The 17,659-nt window shown below is 49.1% G+C and overlaps 1 protein-coding gene across 1 annotated transcript; it reads left to right on the forward strand.

Moving 5' to 3' along the window:
- Window positions 1–2,497: 2,497 nt before the first annotated feature.
- On the forward strand, window positions 2,498–4,547 carry LOC109763953 (uncharacterized). Its single transcript, XM_073495639.1, has 2 exons — window positions 2,498–2,669; window positions 3,240–4,547. Exons 1-2 carry the CDS (start codon window positions 2,498–2,500, stop codon window positions 4,400–4,402), a joined length of 1,335 nt encoding a protein of 444 aa, XP_073351740.1. The 3' UTR covers window positions 4,403–4,547.
- Window positions 4,548–17,659: the final 13,112 nt, after the last annotated feature.

Here is a 17,659-nt window from a genome sequence, read left to right on the forward strand (position 1 = left end):
ATCGTATAATCATACCCACGGATACTTGAGGTGACATTGGAGTATCTAGGTGACATTAGGGTTTTGGTTGATATGTTTCTTAAGGTGTTATTCTAGTACGAACTCTTGAATAGATCGATCCGAAAGAATAACTTTGAGGTGGTTTCGTACCCTACCATAATCTCTTCGTTTGTTCTCCGCTATTAGTGACTTTGGAGTGACTCTTTGTTGCATGTTGAGGGATAGTTATATGATCCAATTATGTTATTATTGTTGAGAGAACTTGCACTAGTGAAAGTATGAACCCTAGGCCTTGTTTCCTATCATTGCAATACAGTTGTGCTCACTTTTATCATTAGTTACCTTGCTGTTTTTATATTTTCAGATTACAAAAACCTATATCTACCATCCATATTGCACTTGTATCACCATCTCTTCGCCGAACTAGTGCACCTATACAATTTACCATTGTATTCGGTGTGTTGGGGACACAAGAGACTCTTTGTTATTTGGTTGCAGGATTGTTTGAGAGAGACCATCTTCATCCTACGCCTCCCACGGATTGATAAACCTTAGGTCATCCACTTGAGGGAAATTTGCTACTGTCCTACAAACCTCTGCACTTGGAGGCCCAACAACGTCTACAAGAAGAAGGTTGCGTAGTAGACATCAACCATGCATCTCCCGCACACGCCGACGCGCTAGGAAGCTGCGCGCAGCAGCCTGCAGCCTCACCGCCGCCGACACGTGGCGGGTAGTGATCCAAGCCGGAAGCGGTGACGGCGACGGCGGGAACTTGATCTGCTGGATGGGGACACCCTGGGAAAGCGGTGATGGCGATGGCAGGAACTTGATCTGGTGGATCGGGACTCCCGCCGGCGCATTCGATGCGGGACCGGAGCTGACCGGCGGGGGCCGCTGCAGCTGCAGCGGCTGCTGCGGCGGAGCGCCGGGCGCGGCGGAGGCCACCAGGAGCAGCGGCTGCCACTGCAGCCAAGGCGGGGCGGTGGATGGCAGCTGCAGCGGCTGCTGCAGCGGCCGGCAAGCGCGGCAGAGGCCGCCAGGAGCGGCGGCTGCCATTGCAGCCAGGGCGGGGCAGTGGATGGCAGCTGTAGCGGCTGCTGCAGCGGCCCGGCGAGCGCGGCCGAGGCCGCCGGGAGCGGCGGCTGCCACTACAGCCAGGGCGGGGCGGTGGATGGCAGCTGCAGTGGCCCGGCGAGCGCGGCGGGGGCCGCCTGGTGCGGCGGCTGCCACGGCAGCCACGGCGGCACCGTGGTGGCGATGGGCGGCACAGCCTGGTGCGGCCCGTAGGACCCGGCCAAGAACAGGCGGATCTCCTGGACCGCCTGGGTTAGGTCCCGCAGCGCCCCGGACACCTCCTCCGGGGTGAGGACGGCGGGGGCGGGCGCGACGGAGGACAGCGGGAGAAAAGGGTTGGGCGGCGGTGAAGACATGATCGAACCGAAGCTAGCTGATACCAAATTGTTATGGCGCTGCTAGAAGGAGGGCGCGAGAGGGCCGGCCGGGGGCCTTTTTGCCCACGGCCGCGCAAGAGGGAAGGGATTTCCTTCTTAATTCTTGCTTGATTAGATTGATACATCTCCTCTCTTTATATAGAGAGGTTTACTTGACTCCCAAGCAAGCAATCCTTATCTCTAATTAACCCTAAGACTAATGGGCTATACCGCCAGCCCAGGCCCATTACGTACTCTAACACCGAACAGCGCCGGCGAGTCGGAAGAGTGGGAGGAGGAGCGGGAGGACGACTGAGAGGAGGAAGACGAGGAGGAGCCGAACCTCCTGGGCACCCATGGCCCGGTGCTCCGGCGCGCAGGGGGGGGACGGCCACCGCGGCAGGGTATGCCAGCGGCAGGTCATTGCCGCCTCGAGATATGCCAGCACCTCGTGGAGTGTGCGGCCCAGGACGCCCAACCAGACGCGGCGCCCGTCGCTGTTCTTGACGCCGCCCACCACCGGCGCCCCATTCGTGGACGCCAGCCGCTGCGCCTGCCGGTGCTGGAAGTACTCCGCCCACGCCGCGCGGTTGTCGGCGGCGTACTGGTGGAGGGCGCGCTGCTCGTCCGTCAGGGACGAACGCACGCGGTCGAACTCGGCGGCGAAGATGCCGGGGCGCGCTTCGACGTCGGGCACCGGGGGAATGGGGACACCCCCGTTGCTGAGCCTCCATCCCGTCGGCCCGGCGCACGTGTCCGGCGGCACCGGGATATTGGCCTCGAACAGGAGGTACACCTCCCACTCCTAGAGAGAGCGGCGGCCGAAGCCGTTGGCCGCCGCAGCGTCGCCGGGGAAGCGTTCGGTCATCGATGAGGGAAGGGAAGGGGAGGAAAAGGAGATAGGCAGAGCTTGGCGGCGGACGGGAGAGAGGCAGAGCTCGGCGGCTGGTTTTGGGCTCGGGCTGGTGTGGCCAGAGGTGAGGGGAAGCCGCTGGTATTATAGCCCGCGCCGTGTGTACGCGTGGCGGGAGGGGAGGCATCGCCGCGCCGCGCGTGAGGAATCAATGGCAAGGCTGATCGGCGGCAGCCGTGCCTTTGATTCCCCGCGGAAAACCGAGGCGTTCTGGGGGAAGACGAGGCATCGTGTCGCTGACGCGGCTGGCCCGCGGCTCTTTCGTGCCAAAACCGCTCGCCCCGGCGCCCCCGGGCGCCCCCAGCGCGCCGGGTTCGGCCTGGGTCCGCCGGCGCCAGTTTCGGTCCAAACCGGGGAAAAACGGGCTTCTGGGGACGCGACTGGGCCGATTTTTGGACGCCGGCGCGGAAAAAACGCATGAGGAGAGCCTGTCGGGGGCGCGGCTGGAGATGCTGTAAAGACACACGTTTGATCCAAAGCTTCTATTCCGTTGTTTATCTTCAAAATAATCCAGAGGAGAGTGGGGGTAAAAATGGACACGTGCGCGCTTTTCTTCTTCTCCCCGGAACCATTCCCCCCATTTCCACCCGGAATCCCTAGCCGCCGCCGCCGCCGCCGCCATCCGATTTTACCCCACCTGCTTCTGATCGGTGCTGCTCCTCGCTAGATCTATCTGGTAACTAAATCCTCTTCTGCTTCTTTACGGCGGAGATTGTCTCCTTTCAAGTTTCCGTCGCCGCTCGCTTGCTAAAAAGTTGCGTCTTTTGTACGGGGGCAATGGGGGTTTGCAGCCAGCTGAGGCAATGGCGGCCGCACCAACCGGCGTTGAGGTTCCGACGCCCTTGAGCGCCCCTGTTCTTCCGTCAATGGCGGCCGCGCCGACCCGCGTTGAGGTTCCGACGCCCTTGGCCGCCCCTGTTCCTCCGTCCATGGCGGCCGCCGTCTGGTCCTCACTCCCGACCGACCTCGTCCTCTGCATCGCCACTGCCTCCTCGACACCAACGACGTCGACAGCTATGTAGACCTCCGCGCCGTCTGCCACAACTGGCGGTGCGCCACCGAAGACCCTAGGAGCGACGCGTCCGACCCCCGCTTCCACCCGCGCTTCTGGACAGTCCTCGACGTCGACGGGGCCTTCCAGAGCGACGGCTGCCGGGTCTTGGTGAACACCGCCACCGGCCGCTTCCTTCGCAAGCAGCTCCCGCTGCTCCGCCACTACTACGTGGTCACCACCACTGCCAACGGCTTCTTCGTCCTGGCTGACAGGAGTCCACCTCACGCCGCTCGGGTCCTCAACCCTCTCACAGGCGCCGTGGTCGTTTTCAAGGCGCCTGTGCCCCGGGACGCGTCCGTTGCCGTTTTCTTCTCCTCTGGCGGCACTCCGCGCAATCTCATCGTGCTCTGCGACTCAACTCCCAAGTATTACAGGGCTTTTCGGGACAGTGAAAGTTTCATCGCCGGGAACATCAACCATGTTTTTTACAGTTATATGAGGAAGGCGGTGGTCGGCAGCGTCTACTCCAATGGTGCTGGCTGGGTATCGGTGGCGCAGTCTAAAGTTATCATGGAGTATTTGTTTGATTTTTCAAAGCAGCTTCAGGTTGATTTCGTCAAGTTTTTCTCTGCTGACCCTCTTGGACATCGCAGCGACGTCAGGTGTTTCCTACTGGATTTTGTTGGGGAAGTCTTTTTCATCACAAAGGGATGGGAACGTGTTGCGGTTCTCGGCATTGAGCCAACGAAGAAACAGGCGTTCATGCCCGTGAAGACTTTCGGCAGGTACACCATCTTCATCGGCCATCAAAGGTGCCTGGTTGTTGATGCCGCCAAGTTCCCATCCGTCGAGGCAGACTGTGTCTACTACACCCAAGACGTTGGTAAATTTGCTTTCATCTGGAAGCACAACATCAGAGATGGGAAAGACGAGAGGGTATATGATGTCGTCAATTTCATCAAGGAGGACAAGCAGTTTGTCTCCTCCGGCCCCCGTCCTTTCACCATCATTCATCTTCTCTCGAGCTACACGATCAACCTCAGCAATTCTGAATTGGTCTGATAGCAAATCTCCGGAAGGCGCCGACAACTCTACTTTATCTAGTTTAACTCGCTCCGCCTTGACTTATTCCAGGCAGGAAACAAGTTGACTCTAGGAGTGTAGTTTGGATCACCTGTGTTGGAATGAACTACTGTAAGCTGCTTAATTAGGACATGGTATCGACCTAATGCTACATCCATTGTGATTGATGCTATCTATTGTCTCTGTGTGCTCTTGCCTCTTCCCTTGCATTAGTACTTCTTAGCAATGCAATCTGGTTTTTTTCTTCACTCGCAAAAAAAAAAAAGCAATTTGGTTTGTTTGCTGCTGAAATTTTCGCTCAATTTTAGCCCGTTTTCTGAGTTCTCGCTCTGTTGTTCTCTGGTGGCCTTATTAATTCCTCAATGTCTTGTTCCAGTGAAGAAACATGTTTTAGAATTGCTCACCGGTCGTCTGTGGAACATAGCATGAATGCCATGTCCATATGTAAAGTTTCATCTACTTCTGTGTATGCTTCACCCCCTTATAGTAGCAACCTGCTTTTGTGACACAATGGCTTTTAAGAATTTAAGATATTGCTTTGCAACTCACCGTTGCTACTAAGAGCATCAGACTCAAGACGCGCTTTGGATATGAGAAAGAAAAAACCTGACACAGTATTGAGTTGCTGTTTCAAAGACGGGGTTTGTAGATTCAGATGTTTCACTTTTGTGTATACCGCATTCCTGTTCTGAAGTTATCAGGTGTTTTGCCTTGACTTGTTCTGGGCAAGAAGCAGGTTGACTCTTGAAGTCTAGTTTATATCACCGGTGGTGAAACTACTGTAAGCTTTCTTAATTTAGTACGTACATGCATGGTATCAATCTAATGCTACACCTATTATGTTTGATGCTATCTTCCGTCTGTGTACTGTGTTTGCACTTGTTCTTCCCTCTTGCATGACTTCTTAGCAACGCAATCTGGTGCTTTTTATTTGCTGTTGAAATTTTGGCTCAATTTTTGCCATTTCTGAATTTTCCTCCTTCAATTGAACAATAAACAGTGTGCCTGGAATGTCTTATTCTAGGGAAGAAACATGTTTTAGATTTGCGGCCAGGAAGGGCTTAGAACACAGTATGAATGTAATGTTTCATCTACTTTCTGTATATACTATCAGCCCCTTGCACTACTCGCTTCTGTAACTTGTTCCATGTTTGGGATTTCTGGGTGTTACTGTCACATGCTCGAACACAACACAATGTGACGCAATGGCTGGGTGTAAAGAACTTAAAAGAAGTGCTTTGCAACTGATCGAGCTGCTGCAAAGACTTAAGATTTAGATGTGCTTTGGATATGAGAAAAATCTGACACAGTATTTAGTTTTTTTTTCTAAGGTAGGGCTTGTAGATTCAGTTGTTCCACATATTTTTGCTGGCAGGTGGTTTACTTTCGTGCATATGGTGTCCTGAGTTATCAGGTGTTGATCAGAATGAACATGAACTGATCAGCAAACTGCAGACTGGAGTAAAAAGAAAGTCAAGAATGCAAGTAGCCAGAGAACATTAGTTGGAACCTAGACCAGTGGGTGGCGAGCCACTGAACAACTGGTCCAAACACAACTGGCACAGGCACGGCAGGACATTGAAGGCCTATATGTTCTTCATCTCAAGAACTAGTATGCATCAAGTCATTGAAGAAGGAGATTAATTGTACGGCTCAAACTGAGTGGAGAGCTGCACTGAGACACGTGGTTGTCTATCAAGGCGACCGATCACTAGAGTCATATCAGCCCGGTTGGGGCTAGAGCGTTTACCAATTTTTTTCCCAAATGATAAAGCTCACACGTGTGGCACTTATCAACACGCCCACACGCACTCGATGCCGTTCGATCCATTTACACGAATTTTAAAGCAGTTGTTGTCATCTGGGTGGAGAGCCACGTAAGCACCCAGTGTCGTGTGGGCTTGGTTTGGCAGTATAGTTTTGGAAGAACCAAAGTATTATAAAACCACAGTATTCTGATGTGCGGGCAACAAATACTCTGGTTTCTAAAAAATGTAGTTTTTCTCAGTTTTGTCAAGTCCACTGCAGTGTTTGGCTGGTATTGTTTTGCTGCAGTTTTTACTGATAACTACTACATGGCCAAATCAATCAGCATGTGCTAACTCAGCTACACCTAAAGAGCAACACGACCGGATTAATCAGCGTGTGCTAACAGATGCCGGCTGCATGCAGCCCTGCCATGCACGAGGTCAGTCTCATGTGTATGAGTGTGATCTCCAATGACCAACAATCTACTCCACAGGCTAGCTCGGTTCGAGACGTGCAGCATTGCCAGAAGCCCAGGACCCAGAAAGTAACCGGCAACCAGCGAATCGTTTAAAATACTAGATCATAAAGGCGCGTATTGCCGCGCTCGTCCATCTTAACAAAAAAGATATAAATACTTAGGAATACGTTCAATGTAATGTTGTTTAAAGTGAATACATGAATACATAGTGTTAAATTTAAATGGTCCAATAGAGAGCATGATATGGGCTATATGTAAGCATATATAGACAGATGAACAAACTCACCAAGTGCAACGAAGCAAAGTATGACAAGGCATTGAAGAAATCCAAAATGTTTGGTATACGACATCAAATATCAACCTGTCTAACACAATGGTGAGGAAGGTGTTAGTGTATTATTAAAAAAAATTAAAAGTACAACAACATAAATGATTAATTGTATTGCTTCTTTTATTTATATGGATATATTATGCATAATCGATGAAATATTTTGAGATTATTTTGGATAAACCTGCGTGCTCTGTATATGTGCACGTTGCAGTAAGCTCTAACCATTGCTAAATATATTTGGTTCTTGTATCATTATTGAGGATATAACATCTTAAGATTAATATTAACATGAGCAAGCCAAACGTAGTTAAATATTATATTAGTCACATATGCATCACATTCCAGTATTTTTAAAGTACAGATGGAAACGAGATGATGCCAATTTATTTGTGCTAGAGGTCTACATTTGGATCAGCGGGTTAATCATTCCACTATACCTTTTATTTGGATCAACTCTAGTCGTTGGAGGCTCGATCCAGTAGCTGGAACCTGAAGTTATTTAGTCATTGATGTTCAACTTGTTCAGCCGGATACTACAACATAGCTCGTTGTTAATTAAATAAGGATCATGTGACGGAGTGTACTGCTCCTCATTCATTGACACAAGCACATGTTGTGCACCAAATAACAAGAATAAACGATTGGGACATTCGTAGCTGCGGAACAAGAAGAAAGCAAGGAAATTGCTGAACATCGAAACAGTTGCACGAAAATAGAAGCTCAAATAATATCTGGTTGATTCACGATGGGACGGACTGCCCTGACCAGCGCCGCGGCAGTGGAAGTTGACCGTGCTACTATTGGATATATGTTGTCATTCGCCACAACATGACGGAGGGGGGATCTGGGATGGCAGGGTTCATGCAACATCACTGAATCAAACTGTTTTGGCACGCCGAAGAGAAGCAGATCATCAATTTATACTTGGTCTGTTGCTTGGCCAATTTGACGGGGGGCGTTGTGCACCTTGGGTTAGAATTTACTGATGTGGACCGTCGGCGCCGGCATCTTCTAGATCCCGCTGTCGATCCGATGACCCAACGCTGCAGGACAGATTTGCGCCGAGCCGCTCTTGTAGGCGCCTGACCGCCAAGAGTGGATGCGCTGACGCCTTTCCCCTGCCAGAGTTTACATGCGAGAGATTGCCCCTGCGGCGGCGGCGGCAGTGCTGCTTCCATCGCTACAAGAAAAGAGTGGGCAGCCGAACGAGGAATAATCCTCTCATAGCCCGGAGAGGTTGGTGCCTACCAGCAGCCCATCCGCCCCGGCATGCATTTCTAGCCCAATCAACCATAACGGACCTAGGTAAGTCTGGGGAGCAACGCTGGGGGTGAGTAATTGTTGTTGGTTCGGCGTGTGGCATGAAGTAGCTGCGCTCGGACGTGTCAGCGGTTCTAATATTTGCCCACACAGGGTCGTGTGGGCTGCTTGCTTGGCATGCCACCAGAGTCGTGTGATCGGATGTCCATTATGTCACACGTGTGGCAGTTATCAACATTTTTTTCCCTTTTCAGGGACCAAATATATTATTTCTCTTTTCTCTCACATAATTTGAGGGGTAAAAAGTACTAGAAGAGAGAAGGTTGACATATGGACTACACCCTAAAGCTCATAAAGGTACTAAGCATTGGAGGAATCTATTAAGATACTAAACTTCCTAGATTTGTAGCCGGCGGGGGCTTGTGAGGTTCACTGTGAGCTCCGCGTGTAAGGGTGTGTGTTGTTGGTTGAGAGTAATTACCAACTGGCACAAGACACAAATATTTTCATCAACAGTTGGTATTAGTTCTCGCATTTAACCAAAATAAAATAAAATCCGTCACACATGGAAAAAATGTTCATCCGTGGAATATAACCTTACACATTAGTGAATTAATTTAACTCAATAAAAAACTTATGTACATGGTTTCTATATTTTTTTAGTCTATATATAAATGCGTATATATCTTCGGAAAGAGGCCCACCTAACTCTTGATAATTGTTCCATAATATTGTAAATGATGAACTTTTTTTCCAGTCGTTTCACAATAAAGTTATCATTAGAATAAATCATATTTGGTGGTGACAAGTTGGGTGAATTTTTTGTACAATAAATATCATCTGCTAAAAATATATTTATTACATAAAACTACAATAATAAGAAAAATTATTGATAATATGAAAGCTATAAAAAAAGGTGAAGATTATAACAAGCAATAGACTACAAACAAAACCAAATTGCACTGGTGCTTGCATTTTTCTGAATTTATTTCAGACTTTCCGACGATGTACGTTCAGAGGGAGGAAATTTTCTCATCGACTAGGAAGGCGTCTGTGGCGACTTCTTCAATCTCAAGATGATGTGCCAGCTTAGTCTCTCGAATATGGTCATAAGGGTAGGGGCGTGCGTGCGTGCGTTCATATGAGTGAGTGTATGTGCGCATGTATGAGTCTATGTTTGCACTATGTAAAAACAAACAAATTGCACCACAATGTCCGCAACATCATTGATAGGCATGCTCTTTGAGGTGGTGGAGTGTGTGCGCACTTCACTACAATTTCTTATAACATGTAGGAAATAGCTAATAGGAAAAACCATATGTTAGTTGTATTGGTCTTCAACTAGAAGGATTGGGAGGGCGCCCTTTGTTGTGCCGTTGGTGTTGTTTGGATTTCATAATTGTTTTTTGCTTTGGCGTGTGCCGAGCCGATGAAGTGTGTTTTCTTATCAGGTGATAATGACCAGTCAAAATCGTGAACCTAATTTAAAATTTAACACCTCAGTACAATGGGAGAGCTCCTTGATTTTTTTTTTTTTTGACTAGGTCAAAATTAGAAACTCAATCCAAAATCATATTGGTGCTATAGTGTTGCATGTTGGAACTTTTTTTTTTGTCAGGTGATGAGAGCGTGCGGGAGACTATTATATTTTGACAAGCTGGTTTTTGCCGATTTGAGAAATCATTGGTCAGTCAAAATCTTAAATAAATTATAAATTGAGCACCTCACTTGAACAGGAGAGCTCCTTAAAAAATTGTTTACCAAGTCAAAATTAGGATCCCAATCCAAAATCAATCTCCTCAACTGAATTAGAGGCCTTCACCCCTAGGAGCTTAGTGGTATAGTAGATAGACTAGCAGCTTTAACGGCCAGCCTTGCCCAAAAGAAGAAGAAAATTGTAACAATAAATAAATTACTAAGCTAGAAAGTGTTTATTTAGCGATTCTTAGGAATGTAGGATTGAATAATATGGATATGTAAAATGTAGTTCGAGCTTGATGCTTCTAGATTAACATTTTTTTAAAGACCAGGTAACTGTTTGGGCAACAAATATGCTCTTGTGTTCTATCTACGTGCAAAAGTTTGTTAATAAATAAAAAAGATGTCATTCATTGTGCTATTAAGAAACAAACAAATTTGATGCTCTGAAGAAGTCCAGAAAATAAGCATTTCAGAGTATCAATTTGTTTTTTTTTTTTGCCCATAGCACCATGAGTATCATGTCTTTATGAAAATTTGCACGTCGTTAAAACCTAGAAGACACAAACATGAATGTCGTGAATAAAAAAAAACTATCATTTGTTTTTAATTTCTAAATTGTATTGACTTATACTAGTTTCTCGAGCTTCATAAAAAGTTATCACTTGGGGATGGTACCAAACATATTACTTTAATTACTTCCAATACAATATTTTCAGAAACTTCGACATAATTGTGTACTAGTTCTTTCCAAGACAAATCCACACATTTCAAACATCCAGCTTTTAGTTTTCAGATGTTCAAACATCCAACTTAGAATGAGAGAGCAGCTTAGCGATTCTGAGTTTGCGGTCGTTGTTCCAGCCTTCATATTTTTCTTTATTATTGTCGCCGTAAAACTTGTGCTGATCTAAATTTTGCCGACTCTGCTAGAGGTGCTTTTATACTGGTTCCTCGAGTTTCATCAAAAAACATCGCTTTGGCATAGTACCCAACATACTTTTTTTTTTTGGAAAAGGGGTGATACCCCGGCCTCTGCATCAGGAGGATGCATACAGCCACTTTGATAAATAAAATAGGTTCCACAAAGTCAAGAAAGTTGTAAAAGAAAACTATGTCGAGCTCTCATAGACCTCGTCAGGAAGATACACAATAAAAAGGCCATAAAGCCACAACCGGCTGGCAGAAAATTAGGAATGGAAACTAATTGCCAATCCTATTACATGACCGCCATCCAAACCGGTTGAATATATCCCGCGCTACCATCTCCCACCGGACAGATCCAGTAACCAAACGCTCCCTGGCCTCCGTCGGAGTGAGTAGGGACCACATACGGATCAACGCCGTAGCTCGGAATACAACCTGCAAAAAATGAATAGTAGTTATTCTGTTAAAAGCCAGATCATTTTTGCAGTTCCAAATTGCCCATAACAACGCACAAACTCCTACACGAATATGTCTAGCTGTACCGGACTCTATCCCATCCAGCCACGTTCCAAATAACGACCCGACCGAACTCGGAGGAGTAATGTTAAAAGCAATTTGCACGGAGCGCCACAAATTTTTTGCCAACGGGCACTCAAAGAATAGATGCTTAATGGTTTCATCCCGATCACAGAAACTACACCTAGTAGATCCTGTCCAATTGCGCTTAACCAAGTTATCCTTTGTTAAAATGATCTGTTTATGTACAAACCACATAAACACTTTGATTTTCAAAGAAACTTTAACTTTCCAAACATGTTTGGAGTTAGGAATGACACTCGAGTTAATAACATCGATGTACATCGATTTAACGGTAAAATGTCCAGACCTAGTAAGCTTCCAACACAACTGATCGGGCTGATTTTGTAGCTGAACCTCCATCAGTCTACGCACCAGATGAAGCCAAGCTTCCCATCTATTACCAACAAGCACCCTTCTAAACTGAATATTAAGGGGTGTGGCTTGCATACTCGTTGCCACAAGCGCATCACGGCGATGCACAATACGATATAGAGTTGGGTACTGTAACGCCAACGGAGTCTCACCAAGCTAGGTGTCCTCCCAGAAGCGAGTATCATTACCATCGCCGACTATAAACTTTGTTCTATTAAAGAAGGTTGTCTTAACTCTCATAAGCCCCTTCCAAAATGGCGAATCAGTTGGTCGCATTGTCACCTGTGACAACGTTTTGGATTGCAAATACTTGTTACGAAGTATCTGTGCCCAAGTCGCATCAGTCCCATCTGATAACTTATATAGCCACTTACTAAGCAGGCATCTGTTCTTTACCTCAAGATTCTCAATACCCAACCCCCCCTGATCCTTGGGACGACAAATAATATCCCACTTGGCGAGTCTATACTTTCTTTTTAGATCATCACTCTGCCAAAAAAATCGTGACCGATAAAAGTCCAGTCGTTTCCTAACCCCAACTGGAACCTCAAAGAAAGATAGTAGGAACATCGGCAAACTTGTGAGCACCGAATTAATAAGAATCAACCGGCCTCCATAAGACAGAAGTTTGCCCTTCCAACAACTAAGTTTCTTTTCGAAACGATCTTCGATACATTTCCATTCTCTGTTCGTGAGCTTACGATGATGAATGGGTATACCTAGGTAAGTAAAAGGTAAAGCCCCTAATTCACACCCGAACAATTGCCTATAAGCCTCTTGTTCCTCCTTGGCTCGACCAAAGCAAAACAACTCGCTTTTATGAAAGTTAATCTTTAAACCGGACAACTGTTCAAATAAACACAACACGAGCTTCATGTTTCTTGCTTTTGCCAAGTCATGCTCCATGAAGATGATTGTATCATCAGCGTATTGCAAAATGGAGACACCCCCATCAACTAGGTTAGGCACCAAGCCACCTACCTGACCGGCGTCCTTTGCCCTACCTATAAGAATGGCCAACATATCAACTACAATGTTGAACAATATAGGGGACATTGGATCTCCTTGTCTCAGGCCTTTGTGTGTCTGGAAATAGTGACCTATATCCTCATTGACTTTAATTCCAACACTGCCTTTTTGCGTAAAGGATTCTACCTGGCGTCGCCAGGCCTCATCAAAACCCTTCATGCGTAAAGCCTGTTGAAGGAAAGGCCATTTGACTTTGTCATACGCTTTTTCGAAATCCACTTTGAAAACAACCCCATCCAGCTTTTTCGTGTGGATTTCATGGAGTGTTTCATGTAGGACCACAACACCCTCAAGAATGTTCCTGTCCGGCATGAATGCCGTTTGAGTAGGCTGCACAACGGCATGCGCGATCTGTGAGAGCCTATTGGTCCCGACCTTGGTGAAAATTTTGAAGCTAACATTAAGAAGACAGATTGGCCTGAATTGCTCAATTCTCACTGCCTCTGCTTTCTTAGGAAGAAGGGTAATCGTTCCAAAATTTAGCTGAAAAAGATGAAGCTGCCCAGCAAACAGATCATGGAACAAAGGCAACAAATCTCCTTTAATAATAAACCAGCATTTCTTATAAAACTCCGCTGGAAATCCATCTGGGCCAGGCGCTTTGTTAGTTTCCATTTGGGAGACGGCATCAAATACCTCTTTCTCGGTAAAAGGAGCCGTCAAAACATCATTCTCCACAACTGTGAGCTGAGGAACATCCTCAACCCTGGACTCATCCAGAGACACACAGTTATTGTCTGGAGAACCAAACAACTGCTTATAGAATTCAGTAATGTACAATTTTAGGTTCTCCTGACCTACAATTGTACCCTCATCTTGCTCAAGCTGAAAGATCCTCTTCTTTCGATGCTTACCATTAGCAATCATATGAAAAAATTCAGTATTCGCATCCCCCTGGACTACTCTCCGGACCTTGGCCCGCAACGCCCACTTCAACTCTTCTTCCCTAAGAAGTTCCTTCAGCCTCAATTCCGCATCCCTCTTGGCTTGAAGCTCCGCTACTGGCAGCAGCGTGGTTTCTGCTTTTACATCTAGGGACTGAATAAGGGAAAGGAGCCTTTCCTTTTCAACCTTATAAATCCCGCTAAGATGCTTAGCCCATCCACGCAGGACACTCCGCAAGTGCCTAATCTTATTCTGCCATCGCTGGAGCGCAGTCTTGCCTCCTGAATCCTTAGCCCACTCTCTAGCCACAAGATCAAAGAAACCTTCACGCTCAAACCAAGCCATCTCAAAGGAGAATACATTCTTATTCCCCAAGTGGGAGGGCTGACCAGAATCCACAAAAAGCGGCGTGTGGTCGGAAATACCACGGGATAAGGCCTGGACTGTTACTAGAGGGAACTTCTGTTCCCAATCGACACTAGCCAACACACGGTCCAACTTTTCATACGTCGGATTTGGCAGCGCATTCGCCCAGGTAAATTTTCTGCCCGAGAGCTCAATTTCTCTCAGGTTCAAACTCTCAATGATAGTATTAAACATGAACGACCATCTGCCGTCAAAGTTATCATTGTTCTTATCCTCCCGCCTCCTAATAATATTGAAGTCACCCCCTACCAGGTACGGCAGCTGCTCGGAGCCACACATCCGAACTAGATCAGCCAGGAAATCGGGCTTGAGCTCGGGTTGCGCAGCCCCATAAACCGCAACCAGAGCCCAGTTAAACCCATCTTCCTTCGACCGCACCCGGAACTTGACTGCAAAGTCTCCCATAACCACAGTGCAAACCTCAAGCGTCTCGCATCTAACGCCGAGTAAGATTCCACCTGATCGCCCTCGCGGCGGCAAGCAGTGCCAATCAAAAGCAATACCTCCCGACAAAGAATTTAGAAACTGAGGTGCAAAATTATCTCTCCCCGTCTCCAAAAGAGCGATAAAATCTAAGCGATGTTCGACAGACGCCTCAGCAAGAAACCTTCTTTTAGCCAAGTCTCTCAGACCTCTGCTATTCCAAAAGATTCCTTTCATAATTCATCGTAGAATTTTTTTGCCGAACGCAACCTAGCACTCCTACGCACTGCGGACACCGGATATACCTTCCGTTTCCACTTGCTCTTTGGAATAACTTGACTCTGCAACTGGTCCTCATGCCCAGTGTCAGAGGGGCTTGCCAAGCCTATCTCAGTAGAGACATCCTCTACCCCCGCCTCGGAACTAGAAGGCAACAAATCCTCACAAAAATTACCAAGCACCCTAACCCCAAGCGCATCAACCTCCGAATCACACATGGGTTTAATAGAGGCAATATTGCGAATCATCTCTAAGGCCCGCTCAGCCTCTAGGTCAAGGAGATCATTAATAGAATTAGTAGTTTCATGTTCATTACTACCAAGAGAAACTCCTAATTGATTTGCATTATCAAGAATCTCATCATTTGAAAAATGCAATATGGAATTGGAAATATTGACCGACATACCAGTATTGACTTCAACATCACGAAGCTTGGCCGCCCTCATAGCGCACCGTTGCTGAATGTCGTCCACCTCCGGATGTGCCTGGAGGCGGGCACTCACCCGGAGCCCCTCAGACATGGGATCCTGGATCCCGCCAAACGCAATCACCTCCTCCCGAGAGATCACGGATGGGGTACGGCCTCCTGCCACACCCGAGCCCGCAGCCCGAGCGACCTGCCCGGGCCTCCCCACGGGCGCGCCAGTAGGAGTAAGGGACGCCTGGCACGGCCCACCAGACGAGGGCATCACCGATGGTGGTGGGGACATGGCCAGGACCTCCCGTCCTGACTCCCCAACCTGCACCGGGGAGGCCGCTACCATAGGAGCAAGCACCGAGGCCACCTGCCCCGAGCCCACTCCCGACGGCGAAGTCAACACCGGCCGAGACAAGATCACAACGGGAGAAGAAGTATCCAAGTCCTCCTGACCTAGACCTCCTCCCAGTGTAGAAGAGTACACGGGAGCCACCTGCCCCGCCTCCCCATCCTCAGCACAACAAGAACCTGAGACCGCCTGGTCTATGACTCCTCCCTGCACACGGGATCCGGTAGACTGCGGCATCTCCATAGGGGGAACCATGCGCTGACCAGAAGAGGGAGTGGCCACCGGCCGACTCACCTCCTCCCCCCCCCCCCCCTGACCAAAAGAGGTGAAGCCCCGAGAGCCCCAGATCCCGAGTCTAGAGCATCCATAAAATCCAACGCCGGCAAGGCGAGCTCAAAGGCCTCCTCAGACTCCACCTGGTCGCTCCACAACCGCGGCGGTGCAGAAAAAGGCTGAAAGGATCCAAATCTCAACGACTGCGAAGGCACCGAGGAGGGCTGGGTAGCTCCATCCCCGGTCATCGCGGTCTCAGACCCCGGCCCCATGGACAGCTGTCGTCCAGAGTCCTCAGCCGGCGGCTCCTGAACTCCCGCGTTACCGTCACCCTCATGCATATCAACGTCAGACGTGTGATCCGGTGCAGACAGCAGGCTCTCGTCCTCAAACTCAATAACCAGATTATAAATCCTGCCTCGGTAAGCCCACTTAACCACCTCCGGCACATACTCAACATTCAGTATACTGACCAACACCCGAGCAATTCCATGAGCCCTGGTGAAAGCCATGTCCACACGCTCAGGTTTCCCCAAAAGAATGCCCAAACTGGCCACAACCCGAGCATCCTGCAGCGGCGAGGAAGGTGCCCCGGAAAAGCGTAGCCACGCTTGCGTAAGCGGTACACCCTGAGGCTCAACAATCTTCCATTCCTGAAACTCAAGGATACCATCAGTACCCGGCACCTTACACATCCCAAAACTCAGCAATCGCTGCAAGTCCTCCACAGACGGGCACTCGACCCTGAACATCTTGTCAGCAAGCCCGACAAGGTCCCACTGGAACTCCCCAGGAGCCAACTCTCGAAGCCTCTGCACAATCTGCGCCTCAGACACCTCCCCTCTGGTGACCTTGACAATCCCCGTGGTCAGACTCGGAGACTCGGCGGGCACCTCAGGCTCCGTCGGAGACTCGAAAAACGTGAGCTCAGCACAGTAAACTCCATACATCTTGAGAGACGGTGCCTGATCGCGCAATAGCGGACACTCCCCCGATTCATGAGCCAGTTTACCACATGTATCACACAGCCGCGCCACACACTCGGCAATGAAGTGACCCTTATCACCGCAACGATAACAAAGCATCTTTTCTTTCCGACGCGCCCACTTGGACGCTCGATCGGAGTCAGCCCTGTCCATCATCTCCGCAGACACATCAGACATAACCTCAGGAACCGGAGCAGAAGCAAGAGCCGTCACTACCTCCATAGCATGATCAGACAACACAGGCTCCTCTGCCGCCCCGCTATCAGACATCTGCTCGATAACAACCGGTGGTGGCGGCTGTCGTGGACGGTATCGGCCTCCTCGCCCGCCCCGACCACCACGATGGCCACGGTAACCTCCTCGCTGCCGATGACCCGGATCCGAAGACCCCTCAACGAAGCCCCCGGCAGGCCCCAAAAATGGCCTCTCAATCGAGCCATCACTTTGCCATGCATAGCCACGGCCACCTCCCGAGGATGAAGACCCACGGTGCTGGCCAACGCCGTAGGCATCATACCCGTCGTCCCCCCACTGACCCCGGGGCGCAGTAACAGTACCGTTGGTCTGTGACGACTGAGACGGACGAGCAACGACGTGGGGAGGAGGAGCCGGTCTAGGTGTCGAACCCGACGGCGGGGGAGCCCTCGGCGCGGCCCCCCTGCCCGTAGCTACGACCGCAGGAACAGCAGGAGCCACTGGCCTAGGGCCGGCTGCCGGTCCACCACGTCCTCCCGACGGCACCGCCGCAGCCGGCGGCCTCCCCACCGGCGTCCC

This window comes from Aegilops tauschii, chromosome 3 (genome assembly GCF_002575655.3).
Source record: "Aegilops tauschii subsp. strangulata cultivar AL8/78 chromosome 3, Aet v6.0, whole genome shotgun sequence".
Classification (NCBI taxonomy): Eukaryota; Viridiplantae; Streptophyta; class Magnoliopsida; order Poales; family Poaceae; genus Aegilops; species Aegilops tauschii.